Raw genomic sequence first — 24,017 nt, 5'->3', positions numbered from 1 at the left:
ACCCAATGCCCACAACAAGAAGCATAAAAGCAAGAGATCTGTGCTGCAAGATTCGATCCAGTCTTTCCGAAACCAGTGTTGACACCAATCCTCTTGTTTTTCAACTGAACTGTGCTCGTCTCAAGATGGCAGCAAGTACCCCCTGTGAGCCGGCGGGCAAAATATTCCTTGGATGAGCTGCTCTAAATAGACGGCCATTGTTTGGGAAAGACAAGACGATATGCGCAAGACACACTGGCAGATGATTTTATGGCTTGCTTGATGCAACTCAGATGCTGCACACATGTTCTTCGGGAAGCAGAGACAACCATCTAGGATTTATAGCTGTCTAAATGGTGGAACGGAAGGAATGAGGAGAGCTCTGTCCTCTGCATGAATTCAGGGCAGGCATCCATTTGCCACCAGAAAGACGGGTGAAACGGGGGTCTGGAAATCGATATCGGCATAACTCTCAAGTAATATGCAATGGCAAGTTTACAAACAGACTTCGTCCTAAACAATCAGAAGATTGTAGACCCTGCTATTCAAAGATGCCTTGTTCAACCAGAAGTTTAAACTGGGTCGAAGATGCAAAGCAGTTGAAGCCCAATCTCTGACTGGGGACTAAACTGGAAGCTCTGCACCCAAGGCCCTGTTGTCCAAGGCACTTGGACCCCAGAATCTTTGACTGCTGGGGAAAGTCTGCTGCCCAAAAGAGCAACCCTTAATATCTACCCTGCAATATCCAGGACATAAGAACATGATGCACCACTTTGCTGAAGCTAAGCAGGTTCCGGCCTGGTCAGTGCAAGAATGGGAGACCCCCTGAGAACCCTCCTTCCCACTGCCTTGAGTCCCAGAACAGAAGAAGGAGGGCTATCGATCTACTAATTACCATATTTTTCGCCCTAAAATCTACTACTACTTACCGTATTTTTCGTACCGGCCCATAGGGCGCACCTAGTTTTTTTTGGGGGGGGGGGAAATAAAGGGGAAAAAGCACCCCAGAACAGGCTGCTATCCGCTGCTATTCGCAAGCTGATCAGCGCGCCCCAGGCTTCAGGATACAGGCTGCTATCCGCAAGCCTAGGGAGCCCTGGGAATTCCCGCCGGGCTCCCAAGGCTTGTGGATATCTGCCCGAAGCCCGGGGCGCGCTCCGCTGCGCTCCCCGGGTTTCGGGCTGCAGGCTGCTGTCCGCAAGCCTTGGGAGCCCGGCGGGAATTCGTGCCGGGCTCCCAAGGCTTGCGGATAGCTTCCTGAAGCCTGGAGAGTAAGAGGGGTAGGTGCGCACCAACCCCTCTCACTCTCCAGGCTTCAGCGAAAGCCTGCATTCGCCCCATAGGACACACACACATTTCCCCTTCATTTTTGGAGGGGGAAAAGTGCGTCCTATAGGGCGAAAAATACGGTAACTAACAAATCATGTTTGAGCCTTCCTATTCATGCAAGTGGCAGCCAATTAAGTCAAATGGGGGCCCGGAAATTCAAAAACATGGGCCCATAGACATTACAAGAAACTCACAGCAGCTCGCTTTAGACAGAAGGCACATGTTTCTTGCGATTTCAAGTTTTGTCTGAAACATCTTCAAGTTGCCAGAAAAACATTTTGATCTTGATACCAATACTCTATAGCCTGACGTCTGAGCATGTCTGACACCCTTGGGTATTCTTAAAAAGCAACATATATTCAAAACAATGTTGCCCAGTTGTTTGGTTCCAACACAGTATGGTGGTGTAAAACTTTGAAACAGCTTTGAAGGAATTTGCCACCATTACGGAGAAGCATGACACACTTTCTGTTAAACTCTCCACAGAGCGGCAGATGTCAAAGGCTGTCCAACGTGCAAAATATTTCAGACATAGAGGCAAACAAGGAAAGTCTACAGTGAGATGTTGCAGGACACGGGTGGCACTATGGTCTAAACCACTGAGCCTCTTGGGCTTGCTGATCAAAAGCTCGGCAGTTCGAATCCCGGTGACGGGGTGAGCTCCCATTGCTCAATCCCAGCTCCTGCCAACCTAGCAGTTCAAAAGCAAGCCAGTGCAAGTAGATAAATAGGTACCGCTGTGGTGGGAAGGTAAACGGCATTTCCGTGCGCTCTGGATCTGTCACGGTGTCCCACTGCGCCAGAAGTGGTTTAGTCATGCTGGACACATGACCTGGAAAGCTGTCTGTGGACAAATGCTGGCCTGAAAGCGAGATGAGCTCCCGCAACCCCATAGTTGCCTTTGACTGGACTTAACCAACCAGGGGTCCTTTACCTTTTACCATTCTCCCCAAACTAAATGTGTGTAGAATATTTAAACTATACCAAACTGTGTTTTTTTCAATTTTTCCAAAAACAACCGGCTTTGGGGGAAAATGGGGGTGGGGGGGTATTTTTCTGCTTTCCCCCCAGGCCTTGCCATCTCTAGTTGTACTTCTGCAAGCCTCAATATCTTGGACTGGTTGATCCTCAGGGTCTCTTCCAACTCTACAACTCTATAGTTCTATGAACTTGGAGGGACACGGGTGGCGCTGTGAGTTAAACCACAGAGCCTAGGACTTGCCGATCAGAAGGTCAGTGGTTCAAATCCCTGTGACAGGGTGAGCTCCCGTTGCTCGGTCCCTGCTCCTGCCAACCTAGCAGTTCAAAAGCACGTCAAAGTGCAAGTAGATAGGTACCACTCCAGTGGGAAGGTAAACGGCGTTTCTGTGTGCTGCTCTGGTTCGCCAGAAGCGGCTTAGTCATGCTGGCTACGTGACCCGGAAGCTGTACCTCGGCCAATAAAGCGAGATGAGCGCCACAACCCCAGAGTTGGCCATGACTGGACCTAATAGTCAGGGGTCCCTTTACCTTTACCTTTATGAACTCGGAGCATGCAAAATAGTGTACAAGAAAGTGCACCCAAGCTACTGGTTTAGGGGGGTGGAAGTGTACAGAGAGGGGGAGAAACCTTGAGACATGTACAGAACTATGAATGCCACCAATTACTTACCAGAATGGGACCTGAATTGAAGTAAGGCATTGTTATAGCCAAGCGATATCAAGATTGATTCTTTTCCCACACGGCAATATTCGGTATCTTTGTTGACCAAGCATTTAAACACACAAACGCCATCAGCTGCAGGGAGGGGAAAAACATGTTAGCGCTTATTAAAAAACACAGAGACAGGTGCATATATATGTATATATTACTGGCGGATGATCCGCAGCTTGCCTTAGTGGATGGCATTTTTAATTCAGATATATTTCTCATTATTTATCTGCCCCCTTTTTTTTAATTCATGCCAACAGCTCCATCTTTACCTAAGGTTAAACCACAGAGCCTAGGACTTGCCGATCAGAAGGTTTGCGGTTCGAATCCCCGCGACGGGGTGAGCTCCCATTGCTCGGTCCCTGCTCCTGCCAACCTAGCAGTTCGAAAGCACGTCAAAGTGCAAGTAGATAAATAGGTACCGCTCCGGCGGAAAGGTAAACGGCATTTCTGTGCGCTGCTCTGGTTCACCAGAAGCGGCTTAGTCGTGCTGGCCACATGACCCAGAAGCTGTACGCCGGCTCCCTCAGCCAATAAAGCGAGATGAGTGCCACAACCCCAGAGTCCATCATGACTGGACCTAATGGTCAGGGGTCCCTTTACTTTTAAAGCACCAGCTCTGAGCTGTTCCTGGTGCAATTGCCTCAGGAAAGGACGATGTTCTCATTTATGAAGTCTCTAAGGAAATTTCACCTCCCCCCCCCCAATGCTCAGCAGTGTGAAAAACAACAAGAACGGATGTTTTAAAGAAGAGGATTAATCTCTGGATGTACGTAGATCAGCAGCCAGGAGTAGGAATAGTAACCAAAGAAGAATTATTTTTAAAATCTATGTGGACACAGCAAACACGGCAGCAAAGAAGAGTTTAAGGGATGAATTGGATTTGGAAGAATAAACTCCCAATTTGGGCATCTGGAGATATTATATGTTGAAGGAACTGCGGGAAGGACTAAATTATGTGCAGCAGACAGAAAATAAAATAGTAATGAAAGAATTGTGGAATAGATAGAAATAAAATGCAGCATAGAAGGGTTCTTTTCAGAGGGCCAGGAAACCTTTTATAAGGGGAAGCATCACTAGGGGTGTTATTTTCCTGCAGGAGAAGGAGGAATGTGAGTAGTTTATTCACGTTTCCCTCCTTGAGGTTCCTATTAATATGGACTTTGGTGGCAGCCAGCTTAACCTGTGCTGTTGAGGGGATTCTTCTTCTTTCTGAAGTAAGTAAAGGTAAAGGGACCCCTGACCATTAGGTCCAGTCGTGACTGACTCTGGGGTTGCAGCGCTCATCTCGCTTTATTGGCCAAGGGAGCCGGCATACAGCTTCTGGGTCATGTGGCCAGCATGACTAAGCCGCTTCTGGCAAACCAGAGCAGCGCACGGAAACGCCGTTTACCTTCCCGCTGGAGCGGTACCTATTTATCTACTTGCACTTCGACGTGCTTTTGAACTGCCAGGTTGGCAGGAGCAGGGACCGAACAATGGGAGCTCACCCTGTCGCAGGGATTCGAACTGCCGACCTTCTGATAGGCAAGTCCTAGGCTCTGTGGTTTAACCCACAGCGCCACCTGCATCCCTTAGCGCCACCTGCGTCCCTCTTTCTGAAGTACTTTCCCCCAAAATGAGAAAAAAATGTTTCTTTAAGCATCTTTAGATGTGGAGGCCCATTCAAAGAAGCAGTCTCCCCTGCGCACGGAGCGTGTTTGTGTAGCATTTTCTGAGGAAATAATCACAGGCGTGGGAATAAGGAGACAGACTGTTCAGATCTGGGCTGAACCAAGCAAGGACGTTCTTTGAATCAGGCAAATGACATGACATTCTTGTCTTCAATTCTCTGCCACAAAAGGGAGAATCAGACATCAAGGTGAAGCACAGGACTGAACTGGTGTAACGGCACATCAGAAAACCCTGGGCATCGTTGCAAAGAAGCGGCCTTCTCGAAAAGCACACAATTCCCTCAAAATGTAGGTGAAGTTAACATTCCTGATCTGCTGTATTTCTTCTGCCTGATGGAGAAACATTCTCCCTGAATTCCATCCAAACTCAGAGCAACCACACCAATAATTTTTCCATTAGGAGAAACACGCCATATGAAACTCCTTCATTAGTTTCTGCAAGTGGAGCCAATGGGATTCCTTCTCTTTGTAATTCGTAATTCTTTGACACATCATTACGGTCTTCAGACAATAACATCTTGGAGGTCCTGGGCCACAGAGAGGTTAGGCTGGCCTCAACCAGAGCCAGGGCTTTTTCGGCTGTGGCTCCGATCTGGTGGAACGTTCTGCCACAAGAGACTAGGGCCCTGCGGGACTTGACATCTTTCCGCAGGGCCTACAAGACAGAGCTGTTCCACCAGGCCTTTTGTCAGGGCGCAGCCTGACCCCCTCTTCTGGCAATCTGCACAAAAATTTGCTTGATGGTTGCCATTAATTTGATTTGAACTGATTTTATAATGAAATGATTTTAGAATGTTGTATCATTTTACTGTTGTTAGCCGCTCTGAGCCCGGCTTCAGCTGGGGAGGGCGGGATATAAATAAATTATTATTATTAATATTATTATTATTACTACTACTACAGCTGTTTTAATCCTTCATGGCACATCATGAGAAATGTCTAATCTGAAACACGGTCATCTAACTGCTTGCAATCTAGGCTGCTTTTCTTCCCCTTGGTACTTTTCTAAGAATAAAACTGCCATTTGTTGCCCTGCAGTTCATTTACTCCTTTCTTCCATCAACATGGAGCTGCTGCTCCAGAATAGTGTAAAAGTTTCTGCCTCCCCCCAACCACCAGGAGAAGGAACAACTTCTTCAAAAAAGAAGCTCAACGTTGCACTCATGATTTGGTCTTCATGGGACAATAATACTACAAGACATAATTCACAGGTCTTTTTCTCAGTCTTGCTTAGTGAATGCATATGGTCATAAAATCTACTGATATTTTATCACCACTATAATAAAATAATGATATAAAAAAAGCAGAGACATCACCTTACCAACAAAGGTCCGTATAGTTCAAGCTATGCTTTTCCCAGTAGTGATGTATGGAAGTGAGAGCTGGACCATAAAGAAGGCTGATCACTGAAGAATTGATGCTTTTGAATTATGGTGTTGGAGGAGACTCTTGAGAGTCCCATGGGCTGCAAGAAGATCAAACCTCTCCATTCTTAGGGAAATCAGCCCTGAGTGCTCACTGGAAGGACAGAGCATGAGGCTGAGGCTCCAATACTGTGGCCACCTCATGAAAAGAGAAGACTCCCTGGAAAAGACCCTGATGTTGGGAAAGATGGAGGGCACAAGGAGAAGGGGACGACAGAGGACGAGATGGTTGGACAGTGTTCTCGAAGCTACCAGCATGAGTTTGACCAAACTGCGGGAGGCAGTGGAAGACAGGAGTGCCTGGCGTGCTCTGGTCCATGGGGTCACGAAGAGTCGGACACGACTAAACGACTAAACAACAACATAATAAAAGGGGCGGAGACATAATAGCTATAACTATCTGCAAATGGTTTTACAAGATGCAAAGCTAGCACGTAGTTTGAGACCCACAAATGCAAGCCATCTTGTTGCTTACTTATTTTTGGCAGAAAGAAGAAGATATATGTTTAGCTCACCATGCAAAAACTATTTTTCCTATTCTATAGGAAAAGAACTGTCATATTTGAATGCTATAATATATAATTAACTTGTCTGAATATCCACTAATTTACCAGGCACACAAAAGCAGGGGGGACAAAAGGAGTTTTTGCACAAAAGTGACATCTGATTAAGACACTAATATTTTGCATAGCTGCTGTCAAACTGTCTGTCTGGATTCAAAATCTATTAGAGCTTTGATATCCTGTTCAAATGCTACAGAAAACCAGAGATTTCAGTGTGGGTGGTTAGGCTGCAGAAAAGGAGCCTCCCTCATTGATCAAGAGAGCAGCCCTATAGAAATAGGTTACAACTAACCTAAGAGAAGGATGAGATGGCAAGCACCAAGATCTATAACTTTCGACTGTGTTAGAAACTCCTATCTATAAGCTAAGTGCCAAATGGGTCCTTAAACCAGGGTTACAGTTGCCAAAACTAGTTGCCATCTTGGGACCAGACGGCTCAAAAGTTGTATTTTTCAATGTGACTTTTTAGTTCCTGAAATTCATTATGATTGTGAGAAAATAGGAGAGTTGGAATTCTACAGGATGTGTTGCTGGGGTGTGACAACAGTCCAGATCCATGGATCCCCAGGCACGCACCTCAGGTGCAATCCTGGCGCCTGGGCATCTTCCCTTGCTTGCAAGTGGACAATAAGAAGGTAAAGGGACCACTGACCATTAGGTCCAGTCGTGGCCGACTCTGGGGTTGTGGCACTCATCTCACTTTATTGGCTGAGGGAGCCAGTGTACAGCTTCTGGGTCATGTGGCCAGCATGACTAAGCCGCTTCTGGCAAACCAGAGCAGCGCACGGAAACGCCGTTTACCTTCCCGCTGGAGTGGTACCTATTTATCTACTTGCACTTTGACGTGCTTTCGAACTGCTAGGTTGGCAGGAGCAGGGACCGAGCAACGGGAGCTCACCCCATCGCGGGGATTCGAATCACCAACCTTCTGATCAGCAAGTCCTAGGCTCTGTTGTTTAACCCACAGCGCAATAGCCAGGTACAAAATGCTCCTGGCGCCTGGCGAATTTCAAACACTGCTGGACAAGACAGAATGTGATTTTGTAGTTTTTTTCTCTGTGCTGCACGGTATAATAATATGCCGTGTTAGATAGCAGCTGAATCTACCCAGATTGGGTCTCTGATCTGAACTGCCAAACCTGATTGCAAAGCAAGTCTTGGATCTGCCAATCACTCATCAAACTGGTGGGCAGGGTTTGCGACCCGGTGCGGGCTTCCTGTGCCTGGGTTTGCTTGCTGGCCGTTGCTCCGCCCCCTCTCCGCCTAGCCAATTGGATGCTGGCTGGGGGGCGGAACGAGGGCCAGGTAGGGCAGGCTCCAGCCAACCATCTCTCCAGCCGGTCTTTGGAGCCAATGCTTCTGCTCTGGACATGCTGCTGCCAACCCCACCTGCGAACACATTAGCTGAATGTGAATATCTAACTGCATCTGTAACATTGGCTCAACCTACACAAGGCTGGCTGCTGGGTGTCAGGTACCAATGCGGAAGAACTCCAGCAGCGTCTGGGCTGAAAGGAGCGCTGTGGCGTGCCGTCAGAGTCGCACATGTTAACCTTTGCATGAAGGCATAACCCCAATAAATAAGCAGAGCTTCTTTTCCTCCCAAAGGAGCTTTCATTTACAGGAGAAAACTGGCAGAAGCCTTTTAGCGTAAGAGCTACGCACCATGTCTGGCGGGAGACTGGAAATCATTACAAGGCTGGGGTGGGGAGTAATAAACTCGACAGAGATGCCCCCAGGTGCCACCTGCTTCCTGCCGCACAGCGTCGGACGACCAAGATTAAAAGAAAGCAATGAATATGCATTGCTGGTTTTAAAATTAAACATTGATCAGGCAAAAAAAGAAAAATGATTCGAAGAAAAGGGGAAGGTGGAATTTTAGAACAGGAACACAGCTCTGCTTTAGATGGTTCAATGAATAATCCATCTGCTCTGCACCAGGCCTCATCTGCACCGATGGCAAAAGAAAATGTAAGTAAGAGCAGCCTGAGTCTCAAGGTAAGGCCACCAGCACAGCACCCTGACAGCAAAGCTTGCCCGTTTTATTAGGTTTACCAGATTCAAACACAAAAGTAGCTTAAAACAAATATTTCAATGTGCAATGACATCATTTGCAATACCTTAATATCCTTCACTGCAAATGGCATATATTAATGGGGGGATGTTGTTCTGCTACACGCATAAAAGCACTGATAAATATTTGCCAAATAGGCTAAAATGGATAAACACGCTTGTGTGTCAGTGATCTATGCTGCAAATTTAGTAATTAGAAAATCGGGGGGATATTTGCAGCCACAAAAATTGAGAATATGTTTCAGCAACAACAGTGCTCACTTTCCTTACAGGAGGGTTAGAAGACACACAACACACAGCTTCATTTTCTAAAAACTGAAGTTGACACTTTTTTTATTAATACTAAATGCTGATGTTTGCGTGTAATAAAAACCTTAATGAAAAACTCCTGAGGAACAAGTTGTGCCTAACTTTGCCTTCACAGCTCAATGATATTTGAAATGAAAACTCTTTATCCCTTTGCTGAAAGTCTGTCTAGACTGTGCTTGTTTACTTGAAAAACAGATTTATCTGCAAGATCTATACTTCCATACACATGTCTCCACTTTATTTTCCAAGAAGAACTGGTTATTTCTCTTACTCTCCTCTGGGTTCCATGTATTAAGATGTCAGGTGTGCTATAGCAGTCTTAACTGTGGTTAAACAAATACCATATGCACATGGGCAACAAAAGAGAACAAAAATTTCAGCCAGACATAGCAAAGCCCCAAGTCAGATATATCACAAGCTGCAAGAACTGTAGCTTTCAAAAACGTGTTTGTCTGTTTATCTCTTTGTTCATTTTATATATCCACAACAAAAACAATGGGATAAACAAACGAATTTACCATCACCAGAATAAAAAGCTTAACACATATACATTATATTCTACGACTTCATTTACTTCTCTCTCTCTCTTACATTTTTTTCCTTCCTTACAATGCATTTTAAAAATGGGAGAAAATCTAAAATGAGGCATAATGGCAAAGGAAATTATTCAAATCTTTTAAAAAATAATAAAGAGATTGGATAGAGGCAAACAAGTACCCAGTACTTGTCATGGAATGTGGGGCTCATATCTGAAGTTAGTACAGTGGTACCTTGGGTTAAGTACTTAATTCATTCCGGAGGTCCGTTCTTAACCTGAAACTGTTCTTAACCTGAAGCACCACTTTAGCTAATGGGGCCTCCTGCTGCCGCCGTGCTGCCGGAGTCCAATTTCTGTTCTCATCCTGAAGCAAAGTTCTTAACCTGAAGCACTATTTCTGGGTTAGCGGAGTCTGTAACCTGAAGCGTATGTAACCCGAGGTAGTACTGTAGTGGCAAAAGACACACACCTAAAGAAATCAATTTGTCTGATGTTCTTGAAATAATTGTTGTCAGCCAGTAAGGTTGGGATCATAGTGCTCTAATAACCCTGAGATAACTGGAGACAGGCTCAGCCTTGTAAAAAGAGAATTGCAAGGGGTCACCAACATTGGCCTCTCCAGATATTGGACTGCCACTTCCATCATCCCTGACCATGGGCCAAAGGGGGGGGGGATATTGAGGGCTTGCTATTTGAGATTGTTATTGGGACATTACAGTGGTGCCCCGCAAGACAAATGCCTCGCAAGACGGAAAACTCGCTAGACGAAAGAGTTTTCCGTTTTGGAGGTGCTTCGCAAAACGAATCTCCTATGGGCTTGCTTCGCAAGACGACAATGTCTTGCGAGTTCCTGCTGGGGTTTTTTCCTCCCCCCCCTTTTTCTAAGCCGCTAAGCAGCTTATCAGCTGATCCAATCAGCAGATAAGCCGCTAAAATCCACTAATAGCGCTAATCCGCTAATTTGTCAATGGGCTTGCTTTGCAAGACGAAAAAACCGCTAGACGAAGAGAATCACAGAACGGATTATTTTCGTCTTGCAAGGCACCACTGTACTGATGTATTTTTATGCCACTTGTAAGCCACATTGAAAGGATGTGTGTCCTGGAAGGCAGAATACTGTATAAATAAGTTAAATAAATGTGTGCCTTTAAAAATAATGTTCTATTTGCATCCACAACTCTCTCTCTCTCTCTCTCTCTCTCTCTCTCTGTGTGTGTGTGTGTGTGTGTGTTTTGGGGGCTTTGAGAAGGAAAGGATTAACCACCGCAACCTGGCCCAATCGGAATTGCCATGCCCAACAATCACTGGGTAAATTTTTAAAAGAATTAAGACTAGATCAAGTATTTGCATATCTCCTAGTTTGACCCCATACTGTACATCTTGAAATGAACCTTAAATATGTATCCAGTTTGTGTCACTGGCTGCTTCTTCCCCTAGTTTCCACAATAACATTCTGACAAACAATACAAAAAGCAGCAGCAAATTTGTAACACTCTCCACTGGTGGTGTTTTAATGATTGAAATCTTCTGCCCAGAGAAAACAGTGGACTGATTTGCCAGACACAACTGGTGTTTGTGGTATGATACAATTATATTAGATTAGCATGATTTTGACATGCACTTCTACTCTGTGGTTACACATCAAATCCCTACTTTCCTTTAGGCATATTTTGCAAGAAAGCGCGTGAAAGGAGCTCTCCAAAAATAGGAAACAGCGACAGGAAGAGCACGTCTTGCTGCAAAAATCTGAAGACACCACAGCTCTTGCTTACAAAGGAATATGATGAAGCTGTTTCATGCAGGAAAATAAATGCTAAAATGCAGCACAACAGCAGGGCAAGTTTGGCATGGTTCTGCAGTGAAAAACTAGCAGCTCGTATGCAAGCAGCAAGAAAAAGCTGCAGGACAAAAGATTTCCAGTACAGTATAGGAGAGACAAAGTTCTATCATCCAGATTTTCATATTATGTTTTCTTTCTCCTGTGATCCAATTTAGGTTAGGAGGATGAACATTTTAGATGAGCTGTAGTCGATGCTAGTCCTACTCAGAGTCGATCCACTGAAAAGACTAACTTACAGTAGGTCCACTGATTTCAGTGGGTCTACTCTTGAGTAGGGACGCGGGTGGCGCTGTGGGTTAAACCACAGAGCCTAGGACTTGCTGATCAGAAGGTTGGCAGTTCGAATCCCCGCGACAGGGTGAGCTCCCATTGCTCAGTCCCCGCTTCTGCCAGTCTAGCAGTTTGAAAGCACGTCAAAGTTCAAGTAGATAAATAGGTACCACTCTGGTGGGAAGGTAAATGGTGTTTCCATGTGCTGCTCTGGTTCGCCAGAAGCGGCTTAGTCATGCTGGCCACATGACCCGGAAGCTGTACGCCGGCTCCCTTGGCCAATAAAGCGAGATGAGTGCCACAACCCCAGAGTCGGTCACAACTGGACCTAATGGTCAGGGGTCCCTTTACCTTTACCTTACTCTTGAGTAAAGCCTAGTTGGCTACAAACTATGAGTTTTATGGCTGCTATCCCAGCATTACACAATTTACTGGGGAAAGTCTCACTGAATGCCATGTGGGGCTGATGTTCGAGGCAGATGTGCACAGAATTGCAGGACCTGGGAGTGAAGCCCACTGGACTCTGTTGAACTTCTCAGCCGGCACAAATAAGAGTATATTGCTATTCAATTTTTATGTAAGACTTCAATAGGATCTGAAAGTGATCTTCCTTTATCTGATTTTGTCTACTTCTTTTCATCATTTTTTTCTTCTGAAAATATAAGGTTCTCATCCAACATTAATATGTGCTCCAAGGACAGAAGAACATGGAATCTGTTGACCCTTACATTTATTTACTCTTAATTATGATATTAAAGATTAAAGCACGTTTATGCCCTTCAAGAGATTGTGATACTTTAAGACGAAGAAAATCTATTTTCTCCTACAATTCTTATATACCATTTGAAGAGGAAACTACATCCTTCCTGAAGTCTGACTAAATTCAACCACACATAGCTCTAAAATTGACTTTCGTTCACTGCAACAGATTCACAGCTCAGTTATGCAGATGCTGCTTCATTGACTTTAATCGGAAAACACCTGGTTAAATGTAGCCAAGAGAAGGCACTTTCTTGCCTAGGCCTGCAGTTCGCAGAGAGCCTTCGCTGAGTTGCTCTGCAGTCTGCACCCAGACTGTCACTGCAGATGGTGACAGCAGTCAAAAAATTAAAAGACGCCTGCTTCTTGGGAGAAAAGCAATGACAAACCTAGACAGCATCTTAAAAAGTAGAGACATCACCTTGCCAACAAAGGTCCGTATAGTTAAAGCTATGGTTTTCCCAGTAGTGATGTATGTAAGTGAGAGCTGGACCATAAAGAAGGCTGATCGCCGAAGAATTGATGCTTTTGAATTATGGTGCTGGAGGAGACTCTTGAGAGTCCCATGGACTGCAAGAAGATCAAACCTCTCCATTCTTAAGGAAATCAGCCTGAGTGCTCACTGGAAGGACAGATCCTGAAGCTGAGACTCCAATACTTTGGCCATCTCATGAGAAGACTCCCTGGAAAAGATCCTGATGTTGGGAAAGATAGAAGGCACAAGAAGAAGGGGACGACAGAGGACGAGATGGTTGAACAGTGTTTGCGAAGCTACCAGCATGAATTTGACCAAACTGCAGGAGGCAGTGGAAGACAGGAGTGCCTGGCGTGCTCTGGTCCATGGGGTACCACGAAGAGTCGGACACGACTAAACAACTAAACAACAACAACTGCACTCATCCCTCAGGTGACACCAAAAGGAAGGGCCTTTTCTGCCCTGGGAGAAGTCAGGCAAGCAGCCACCCTGGACTGCTTTCGGGCACTTACTAAAGCCTTGTTTATGTGCTCATGCAATTGCTATGTTATCACCTAGCTCTTAGCATTTGCATTTTCCTACTGTGGATTTCCCATTTTATTAGTTTTATTGCACTGAAAGGTGAGACCGGTGTCTACATAAATCCCATACGGATGCAGTTGCCAGACAGAAACTTTTTGGTCCTCTCAGGCACGTAACTGCCTTGTGGGCTTTCTATTGGCACAAAATGAGCTGTTTTCAATGTTTTGTATCACTGGGGGTTACTATTGTTTCCTTGGTATATGTTCTGAATCCAGCACATTATGAGCAGCCTAGACAACACAACACCACCGTGTAAAAATACAACAACTAACAGTAAACTGAGCGAGGCACCCATGGTTATTAATTGCATCCCTTCCCCAAATGAAAAGTCTGTTAATTGGTGGATACAAAGTATATTTTACACGGAGGAAAGCGATTCCCACCATTATTTCAGAGCATCCTGAACAACAGCCCTGCCAAGGGATCAAGAGAGAATGAGAATGTTGAAGACTGGGAAAGATTGTGGAAAACTGACTTAAAATTTACAGATTGCTCTCTGTTGATGATGTACAGATGGTACACAACACCAGTGCAAATAGGAAGAATGTATAAAACTGCTTCAAATATATATTGGAAATGTAAGGAAAAAGGAGGGACCTTTTATCATATGTGGTGGGACTGTTGTAAAATTAAAAAATTCTGGGAAATGATATATAATGAATTGAAGAAAATGTTCCAATTAACATTTGTAAAAAAAAAACCTGAAGCCTTTCTGTTAGGGAATTGTAGGAAAAGACCTGCCAAGGAAATTGAAAAACATTTTCATGTATGCGACAACAGCGGCAAGAGTCTTAATAGCACAGGGATGGAAGAATGAAGAAGTTCCGACCAAAGAACTGTGGCAAGAGAAACTGATGGACTACGCGGAATTGGCGAAACTGACATATAAACCACGTGATAAGGACAACTGTGATTTTAAGGAAGAATGGGAACCCTTTACAAAGTACTTAAAGAAACAACAAAACGAACCGGACTCCTTGGCAGGTTTTGAATAAACACTCACAAACTTTTTAGTGATAATAGCCAGTCAGATAAATTAAGGATTTTGTAACATGCAGAGAATAACATTAGTTGATAAACCAGAGAGAGGAGCTGAGGGAAGTCTGGGGGGGGGGGGTTATTTTATGGGGAGGGGGGAAATAGGGGGGATTAAGGATGATATGTTTTTTGATAAAATGCTTTGTTGAAATTCCTAATAAAAATATTTTTTTTAAAAAAAAAGAGAGAGAATGAGCAGAATGATTTGGAAAGTCATCGGCGAAGGATCAAAATGTTGCATATGAACATGTCCTGTGTAACACATGCAAATATAGTTTTCGACTATACTATACAATGAAGATAAAACACTTTCACATGTTTAGCCTGGAAAACTATCAATCTAATCATAAATACAGACACCTGTGTACAGATGGTGACAAACCACCTTGCCAACAGTCCCCCCCCCCCATTCTGGGTAATTCAGGAGGTGAGACAGGCATGACCTTTAAAAACTTATGTTTACCTAAGCTTTTCTGGGCACGAGTTTTCCTTTCCTTTTGTGATATAACTCTGTGGTTTTAATCTTGTTTTTATCTACGCTTAAAGATAATTTTACTGAATGTCGTTTGCATTTTTATTGCCACTGAAATTAATTGCAAATTGCTTGGAGATCTTTTTGCTATACCTATATAAAATTTCTTGAAATAAATAAGAGAACTGAATGCCGAATGAGCAAGTCGTAACTGCTCTTGCATACTCTTCAGCCATGAGCTCACTGTGCAGAGACCACGTACAACTGAGATCAGAAGCCTGCTTTTTTCTTATGTGCTTCGCCAGAAACCATTTTTGCATAGTGTGCATTGGCTGGTCTTTGTATCCATCACAAATTTAGCTTCCCCCATTCTCCAAACAGTTTTAAAGTGTTTTAAACTGTGTAAAAAAAAACAACCAACCAAAAAGCACCTGACATAATTTCCATGTGGTTGCGGCACTGGGAGTGAGGGGCATTGTGATTCTTCTTCAGAAGAGAACCATATGTAGGCAGAAAGACATCTATTACCAGCCACATGCTTGAATAAATCATATGATGGGTTGGTACAATACTCACATGAAGAATGTTAGCCCATAAACGAATTTATTCCAGCACATCAGCTTAACGCATAGTATTATTTCAATTTTTTGCATTGAAATATACCTTTTAATGTGCTGGCTGAATCTTTTTAAGTTGGCAATCAGTGATGAGGCTGAACATCACAACTCAAAATAATATTGCCAAAATAATAATTTCCATTCTATTTAATGACAGTTTTGTTCATAATAATAATAATAATTTTATTGTTTATACCTCACCCTTCTGGCTGGGTTTCCCCAGCCACTCTGGGCGGCTCACAGCATATATTGAAACATAATAAAACATCACACATTAAAAACTTCCCTATACAGGACTGCCTTCAGATGTCTTCTAAAAGTTGCTTATTTCCTTGACCTCGGATGGGAGGGCATTCCACAGGGCAGGTGCCACCACTGAGAAGGCCCTCTGCCTGGTTCCCTGTGGCTTCACTTCTCGCAGGAAGGGAACCACCAGAAGACCCTCTGAGCTGGACCTCCATGTCTGGGCTGGACAACAGGGGTGCTTAATGTGTTTAATTTGTTGGAAGCCACCCAGAGTGGCTGGGACAACCCAGTCAGATGGGCAAACAACAACAACAACAACAACAATTACAGTGGTGCCCCCCAAGACGAAAGCCTCGCAAGACGAAAAACCCGCTAGACGAAAGGGTTTTCCATTTTTCGATGCGCTTCGCAAGACGAATTTCCCTATGGGCTTGCTTCGCAAGACGAAAACGTCTTGCGAGTCTTGCGATTTTTTCCGCTCTCCCCCCCTTTTTCTAAGCCGCTAATAGCCTTTTAGCCGCTAAGCCGCTAAGCCTTTAATAGCCGCTAAACCGCTAATAGCGCTAATCCGCTAATAGGGTTGCTTCTCAAGACGAAAAAACCGCTAGACGAAGAGACTCGTGGAACGGATTATTTTCGTCTTGCGAGGCACCACTGTATTATTAATCAGTGCTTCTTTTAGGGGATACTAAAGGGTACACAGTACCAGCATCTCTTTTGTTGTTGTTAAAAACTGTGGCACTTACTGTAACAACTTTAGGTAATTTAGATACCTCCTCATACTTCAAATAAATCTCTAAGAAATTTGCAATTTTATTAAAATATTTCAAATGCAATAAATACAATTTTAATACCCACATTGTAAAGCAGCACAGATAAATTACACCAGATCCTCATAAACAACAACCATACTTTATATATGGGCAGGAATATTAGCAAAAGCACTGCCATTTTGCTTTAAGGTTCATTTATTCTGGTTTTCTCAGCAGAGGTTTTGTATTTATTTCCATTTTTATTGCTTATTTCTTGATGGGAAATGCACAGAGATTAAAATGGGAAGCATCAAAAGAAGATTCTTAACAGACGGGCTGTTAAGAAAAGGATGTAATGATATATTCACCACAAAACAGATGCTACAAACAAGGTTTTGTAGCCAATGTTAGTCCTACTCAGAGGAGACCCAGGAAAATGAATGAGCCTCAGCTAGAAATGCCATGCCCATTATTTTCACTGGCTCTGCTAGGACAGCCCAAGGTAAAGGGCCGTGCGTTCACAGGAATGTCACAGATCAGGCACCAAGAGTGTCCCTGAGCACACAGATATACAACGTGATCAAAATAATGTTGCTAAAGGATAGTTTAATCTCATCCTCACGGCTTTTATTGACAACGCAACTTTCCCTTGAGACGAATTAATATCTCATCCACCTGACAGCGACAACCATTTAAAACAGACTTCATCTGTGTGAAGAATCCCACGGCTCCTATGAATTCAGGCGAAGCCAAGAGCTCCGGCATCTGGATCAATATTTGCCTCTGAGACACAAATTCTCTCTCTCCCCCTCCACATTCAGTACTCAAAAGCACAAAACAGCCGCTGTGTTTTCTCCTAAAGCCTTGGAAAGGCTGGCGCTGAAGTCTTCTGAAACACTTCCTGGTTAAGATCACTGCTTCCATCATCTGTGAAAGAGCCCCGCACGGCCGGATCCTGAGCATCAGAGCAGCATCCCAGCAGAAGCCGCTCCAGGCCAGGCGGGGAGAGACACTTTGGCTGCCACCCAGGGGCAGATTCTGCAGAAAAGGGCAAGAGTGGCAGGTCTTCGGGGTTCGTTTCCGGAACCTTTGAAGAAAATCTTCCCAAGTCACACACACACATAATAATCCAGCCTACTGTAAGAAGTTTGTACAAATGCAGGAGAAAATATTCAGCTCTCTTCCTCAGCACAGAGAAGAGCCCCCTTCTTAGGGAGCATCTGCACGGATCACAAAATTAGGTTTGGCCCTCCATTATGCACTTCAGAAAAACAGCCCACCTTGGCCAACGGCACTTTGCTCCAATACAGTTCAGGGCTGCTATCCCCTTCGCTACAGAGGATTTTTTAAAAAAGCGAATCCCCCCCCCTTTCTCAAAAATTATCCCACATTTTTGGAATTTGAATTTTTTTAATGTAATAAAATGTTTTGTACAAATCATGATCCTGGTAGGGAATCAACTTAAAAAAAGAAAAAAAGAATTCTTTTTAGAAAACAATCCAGTCTTCTTTGGCAACATATAAAACATCATATACATATATATATATATATATTGTTTTGTTCTAGTGCTAGGCATGCAGCTTATTTTTCTTGTTCAAACTAAAAGGATAATGCAACACACATGGCTGAAATTCTGCCTTTTAATGTCTGACATCTTAAAATATTATTCCATTTATTTGCAATGTTTATATCCTGCTGTATACTCAAGTATAGCTCAATGTGGTTATTTTAAGCCTCTAATGTTCCCCTAATAATGCTTTTGAGTATCTACTGTCATTTCTGCTATATTTTTTAGCACAATCTTGATATTAGTAATGGAACATATTTTATTTCTCGCACATTTCAGAAGTCAAAAAGATTTCAACAGCAGCAGTAGCAGTCGAAGATAGTGCCGGCCCCAGGGAAAGACAAGTTGTGGCATGAAGTTGAACTGAACTTGTTTTCCTCACCCTGAGCTAAAACTTTTGAAAGTCTTGCAGCGCCTTTTAGGGACCCCATCTGCCTTTACGGGACGCAGGTGGCGCTGTGGGTTAAACCACAGAGCCTAGGACTTGCCGATCAGATGGTCAGCCATTTGAATCCCCGTGACGGGGTGAGCTCCTGTTGCTCTGTCCCTGCTCCTGCCCACCTAGCAGTTCAAAAGCACATCAACGTGCAAGTAGATAAATAGGTACCGCACCGGTGGGAAGGTAAACGGCATTTCCGTGCGCTGCTCTGGTTCACCAGAAGTGGCTTAGCCATGCTGGCCACATGACCTGAAAGCTGTACGCTGGCTCCCTCGGTCAATAAAGAGAGATGAGCGCCGCAACCCCAGAGTTGGCCATGACTGGACCTAATGGTCAGGGGTCCCTTTACCTTTACCTGCCTTTAACCACCAAAGGATTCCCTCCCCCATCTGATTTCTGCCCTCTGCATCGGGTTGCTTCACCCTGTTGCATAGCAGGATCCGCTCTGGACAAGAGGAGTCACAAATGGAGCTGACTTATGAATACGGCTGAGCAATATCAGTCTTTTAAATAACGGTGTATCACTATATCACCAGCTAAACATCATGCTATAATGATACATCGCTATGTTGAAAAGGAAGGAACATCGGCCCTGCGAGGCTCTGGGGTGAAACTGCCACAGCTCCCTCCACCTCCAGTGCCTGGGGCAGGGAGGAAGCAGGCAAGCCCCACCGGCTGAAGGCTTCATCCTGCTCTGGGCCTCAAACCGGTCCTGGACATTGATGCATCGCCCAGGCCTAGTTACAAGCAGGCCGTAAGGGATGTACCCAGTTTGCAAAGCTCACCAGGCTATCAGCCACTTACGACCAAGCGGAGAAGCCCAGGCGCCAGGACGTGCCTGATGTCTCCCTGTCTGGAGGTGCCTATACAACTTTCCAAACGGCAACCAGGCATTCCATTTTGGCGACTGTAACCTTGATTTAAGGAGCCACTTTGCACCTAGCTTATAGATCTGAGTTTCTCCCACTGCCTGTGTGCCTCTTGAGGGTTTCTCCCCCCCCCCACTCCATTTCCAGCCCCTGCACTTGGCTCCTTGGCTCTGATGCTCAAGCGCCACTTGGGACACGATGAACAGAAGATCCACAAAATATCTCTAACCCACTAAAGTACCTTAATACAAAAGCCCTGTGCTCTAGACAACGGAGAAAGCCCAGGTTCCCCATGTGCCAGAATGTTACTGCCAGACAGCTGAAGTCCAGAGCAAAGGAAACACACTAAAAAAAGGCACGGTAGCTTCTTCTAGAATAGATAATAGAATCATAGAATCATAGAGTTGGAAGAGACCACAAGGGCCATCGAGTCCAACCCCCTGCCAAGCAGGAAACACCATCAGAGCACTCCTGACATATGGTTGTCAAGCCTCTGCTTAAAGACCTCCAAAGTAGGAGACTCCACCACACTCCTTGGCAGCAAATTCCACTGTCAAACAGCTCTTACTGTCAGGAAGTTCTTCCTAATGTTTAGGTGGAATCTTCTTTCTTGTAGTTTGGATCCATTGCTCCGTGTCCGCTTCTCTGGAGCAGCAGAAAACAACCTTTCTTCCTCTTCTATGTGACATCCTTTTATATATTTGAACATGGCTATCATATCACCCCTTAACCTCCTCTTCTCCAGGCTAAACATGCCCAGCTCCCTTAACCGTTCCTCATACGGCATCGTTTCCAGGCCTTTGACCATTTTGGTTGCCCTCCTCTGGAGACACAGTTTGTCAGTGTCCTTCTTGAACTGTGGTGCCCAGAACGGAACACAGTACTCCAGGTGAGGTCTGACCAGAGCAGAATACAGTGGCACTATTACTTCCCTTGATCTAGATGCTATACTATATCTAGATGCTATATTGATGCAGCCCAGAATTGGATTGGCTTTTTTAGCTGCCGCGTCACACTGTTGGCTCATGTCAAGTTTGTGGTCAACCAAGACTCCTAGATCCTTTTCACATGTACTGCTCTCAAGCCAGGTGTCACCCATCTTGTATTTGTGCCTCTCATTTTTTTTTGCCCAAGTGCAATACTTTACATTTCTCCCTGTTAAAATTCATCTTGTTTGTTTTTGTTTTTCTAAACTGTGTTGCTTTCATTCACTCGTGAAATATACTCATAAGCCACGTTTTGGCCCTAGCAGCCGAAAATAAAAAAATAAAACACTAATATGAAAATTAAGCAACAAACCAAACATGAACCACACACGCACACACACACATTTATATTAAGACCAAGAGGAATGGAATCAAACCTTCACCTATTAAAAACAAGTAAAAGCTGCCTGGAAGAGTAGGGGGGAGTCTAGGACAGGCATCCCTAACCTGCAGCCCTCCAGATGTTTTGGCCTACAACTCCCATGATCCCTAGCTAACAGGACCAGTGGTCAGGGATGATGGGAACTGTAGTCCAAAACATCTGGAGGGCCGAAGGTTGGGGGCGCCTGGTCTAGGAAATGCCATTCACAGCTGGGGTGCTGCCACAAAAAAGGCCCTGCTCTGTGTTTCCACCAACCTCAGCTCTCTAGAGGACAGAAGAAACTAAGAAGTCAACTAGAACACAGCACTTTCCCCCCTGCTCCCCCCCGGGGGGTCCTTCCACAGCCCACCCACCACCAAGGCCTACACACCTGAGCTCAAAGCTTGCTTACGGGCTTCCCAGGAGTAACTGGCTGGCCACTGTGAGACCAGAATGGCCTCACCCAGCTGCTCTCTTCTGTTCCTGGCTAGCCAAGAAGGCAGGGCATCCTTAGCAAGCCATGGTGGCCAGGAAAAAGCCCCCAGCAGAGTCTCCTTGGGCTGGGCTGCCTGCCCTTTCCCCTGCCCTTCTCTCCCGCTTTGCAGCAGGCAAAAGAAGGCGCTCCTCTTGTTCCAAGCTGCTGTGATTGCTCTATTTGTTCACTTTTTAAAATGCAGTTAAGATAGGTGCCTCCTTAATGCAGGAGCAATCAAGTGCAAGTCCTCCATCTCCGACAGAAGCTCTCTGTTCAATGTCAGAACTCAAGCAGGAATCCTTCTGCAGGACGGTTTAAGCCAAGTGAGGTCTCACTAAGCTTTGAACCCAGAACATTCTGCATGACAGAGCTCCACAAACAGACTCCATTAACCCTGCCCATTTGTGCCATGCCATTGAGTCAGATAATAATAATAATAATAATAATAATAATAATAATAATAATAATAATAATTTATATGCTGCCCATCTGACTCAGGGTGGCTTCCAACAAATTAAACCATTTGCCAGAACTGCAAAGAGAGCCGGAGATCACCTAGCTATCTCTGAGCATGGGCAGACTGCCCTTCAGTCCCCGCGAGTTACAAAACGCAGAGGGACCCTCTCCGATTCGGGATGGCAGAGCAGGGCTTCCGGGCAGAGTCTGCCTCTCCTTCGCTCTCCCCTTCCTCCTCCTGCCTCCCAGCTTCCCGGAGTGAAGACGCAACTCCACGGGTGCGAGCTCAGCTCATCCTCCTCGCCAACTGCCCATTACACGGGAAAAGCGTAACGTGTGAACGGCTCCCCCCCCCAAGACCAGACACGCGTTTGATTTCTCCGAGAGCCTTTCGGACGTGACCCGCGAGGCAGCCCTTGCCGGTGCCTTGGGGGGGACGCGCGGCTGGCCCTGCTGCAGCCCTTCTCTCCCTCCCTCCCCGCGCGCCCTTCCGCGCCCCTCCGCGCTGCTACTTCACCGTCGGTCACGGCCAGCTCGGCTTCTCCGTCTCGGGGCTGCAGCTGCAGGCGGAGCGCCTTGGCCCCGGCGCGGAGCAGGAGCGGCCCCTGCGCCAGCTGCTCCTCGCTCACCAGCCGCAGCTGCACCGCGAAGCGCGGCGCCGTCGGACAGGCCGACCCCGCCGGGGCAGCCATGCCGCCTCCTGCCCCGCGCACAGCCGAGGCGGCCGTGGCTCCTCCTCGCGCCAGACCCGCGGCGGCAGCAGCGGGCGGACGCGAGCCTGGCGGGCACGAGCCTGGCGGCCACGCGCCGGCCGGGCTCCCCGTCGGAGGCGCCTCGCGCGGCCACGGAAAGCAAAGCAGCCTGCTTCGCTCCCGCTCCGCTTCCCCCAGCTAAGAAGCCGCGCGCGCACCAGCGCCCCCGACCCGTCCAGCGCAGCCCAAGTTGCGCTCCGTCGAGCTCCGCGTTGGCAGCAGCGACGCCCGGCGGAAGCTCCGGGAAGCGCGCTCTCGCTCTCTCGCTCGCTCTCGTGCGCCCCGCGGGACTGCAGCCGCGCAGGAGATGCGCCTTCTTGGCGCGGGTAGCTGCGCAGCGCTGGCCGCTCTCCGCGCAGCGCCCTCGGGGGACGGACGTGGCGCAGCAGCGCCGGTGAGGGCGCAGCTGACCTTTGGCTTTCCTTGGCTTCTGAGCTTTGAGAAATGAGGCATGAGAAATATAATGTCTGAGGATTGGGAAAGATTGTGGAAGAAAGGGGTCAAGTTCACCGCATGTGCTGTGTTAAAGGAAAACATAATGAAAATGATGTACAGATGGTATCTGACTCCTGTAAAATTAGCAAAGATAGATCAGAACTGTGACAATCTATGTTGGAAAGGTAAAGAAAAGGAAGGAACCTTTTATCACATGTGGTGGACCTGTCCCAAGGTGAAAGACTTCTGCAGTGGCGTAGCGTGGGTTGTCAGCACCCGGGGCAAGGCAAGTAATTTGCGCCCCCTAACCCGTGGATTTGCACCCCCTAACCCGTGGATTTGCGCCCCCTAACCCTAACCCCCGATGTTGCGCCCGGTGTGGCCGGCCCCCCCCTGCACCCCCCACGCTACGCCACTGGGCTTCTGGGAAAAGATTTATAACAAATTGAAAAAAATGTTGAAATATACATTTATAAAGAAACCAGAGGCCTTTCTTCTTGGAAGAACAGGTTTGGAATTGCCCAAGAAAGATGTTAAATTATTTCTGTATGCCACAACTGCTGTGCGTATTCTGTTAGCTAAAAAGTGGAAAAGCCAAGAATTACCAACAATAGAAAAATGGCAGATGAAGATGACAGATTTTTCGGAGCTAGCCGACCTAACCGGAAGAGTCCGCGATCAGATCAGAAGGAGAAGTCTCAGGAAGAGTGGATTAAATATAATGATTCCTTAGTTAAATATGTCAAGTTAAATTAACTGAAAATAGCTTGCAGACACTTAATTGGCTTAGGATTTTATGTCAAGTGTTAAATTAAAATGTTTAATTTCATAATGTGAAGATCTAAGGATGTTAATGTTTAAGTTAAATTTTATAAGAACTGTGATTTGGAAAACCGTTAAAAGGATATGCAATGAAATTCAACCAAGGGGAAGCGAGGAAGTCACTTAACAATGTTAACAAGTGTAATTTTCAATAAGGCTATGATTTATGTTTGTTTGTCTTATGTGTTTGTTTATAATGTTGTGAAAACCAATAAAAAAAATTGGG

At 45.7% G+C, this 24,017-nt stretch overlaps 1 protein-coding gene across 4 annotated transcripts in view; it reads right to left on the bottom strand.

Annotated features, from left to right (window-relative positions):
- LOC309521893 (histone-arginine methyltransferase CARM1-like) overlaps window positions 1-22,489 on the bottom strand; it is a gene marked incomplete at its 3' end in the record, with an annotated part of 59,176 nt that extends 36,687 nt beyond the window's left edge. For all 4 annotated transcript variants that reach the window (XM_082205012.1, XM_082205014.1, XM_082205013.1 and 1 more), the window contains exons 1-2: window positions 22,300-22,489; window positions 2,960-3,085 (exon numbers count right to left, since the gene is read on the bottom strand). In XM_082205012.1, the coding sequence (XP_082061138.1) occupies window positions 2,960-3,085; window positions 22,300-22,474 (301 nt within the window). In that variant the 5' untranslated portion in view covers window positions 22,475-22,489. The remainder of the gene's footprint in view (window positions 1-2,959; window positions 3,086-22,299) is intronic.
- Window positions 22,490-24,017: the final 1,528 nt, after the last annotated feature.

Source organism: Podarcis vaucheri (genome assembly GCF_965113315.1).
Source record: "Podarcis vaucheri genome assembly, chromosome: 17".
NCBI lineage: Eukaryota > Metazoa > Chordata > Lepidosauria > Squamata > Lacertidae > Podarcis > Podarcis vaucheri.
Note: the sequence above shows the minus strand (reverse complement) of the source record. Positions and strands in the feature narration are given on the sequence as shown.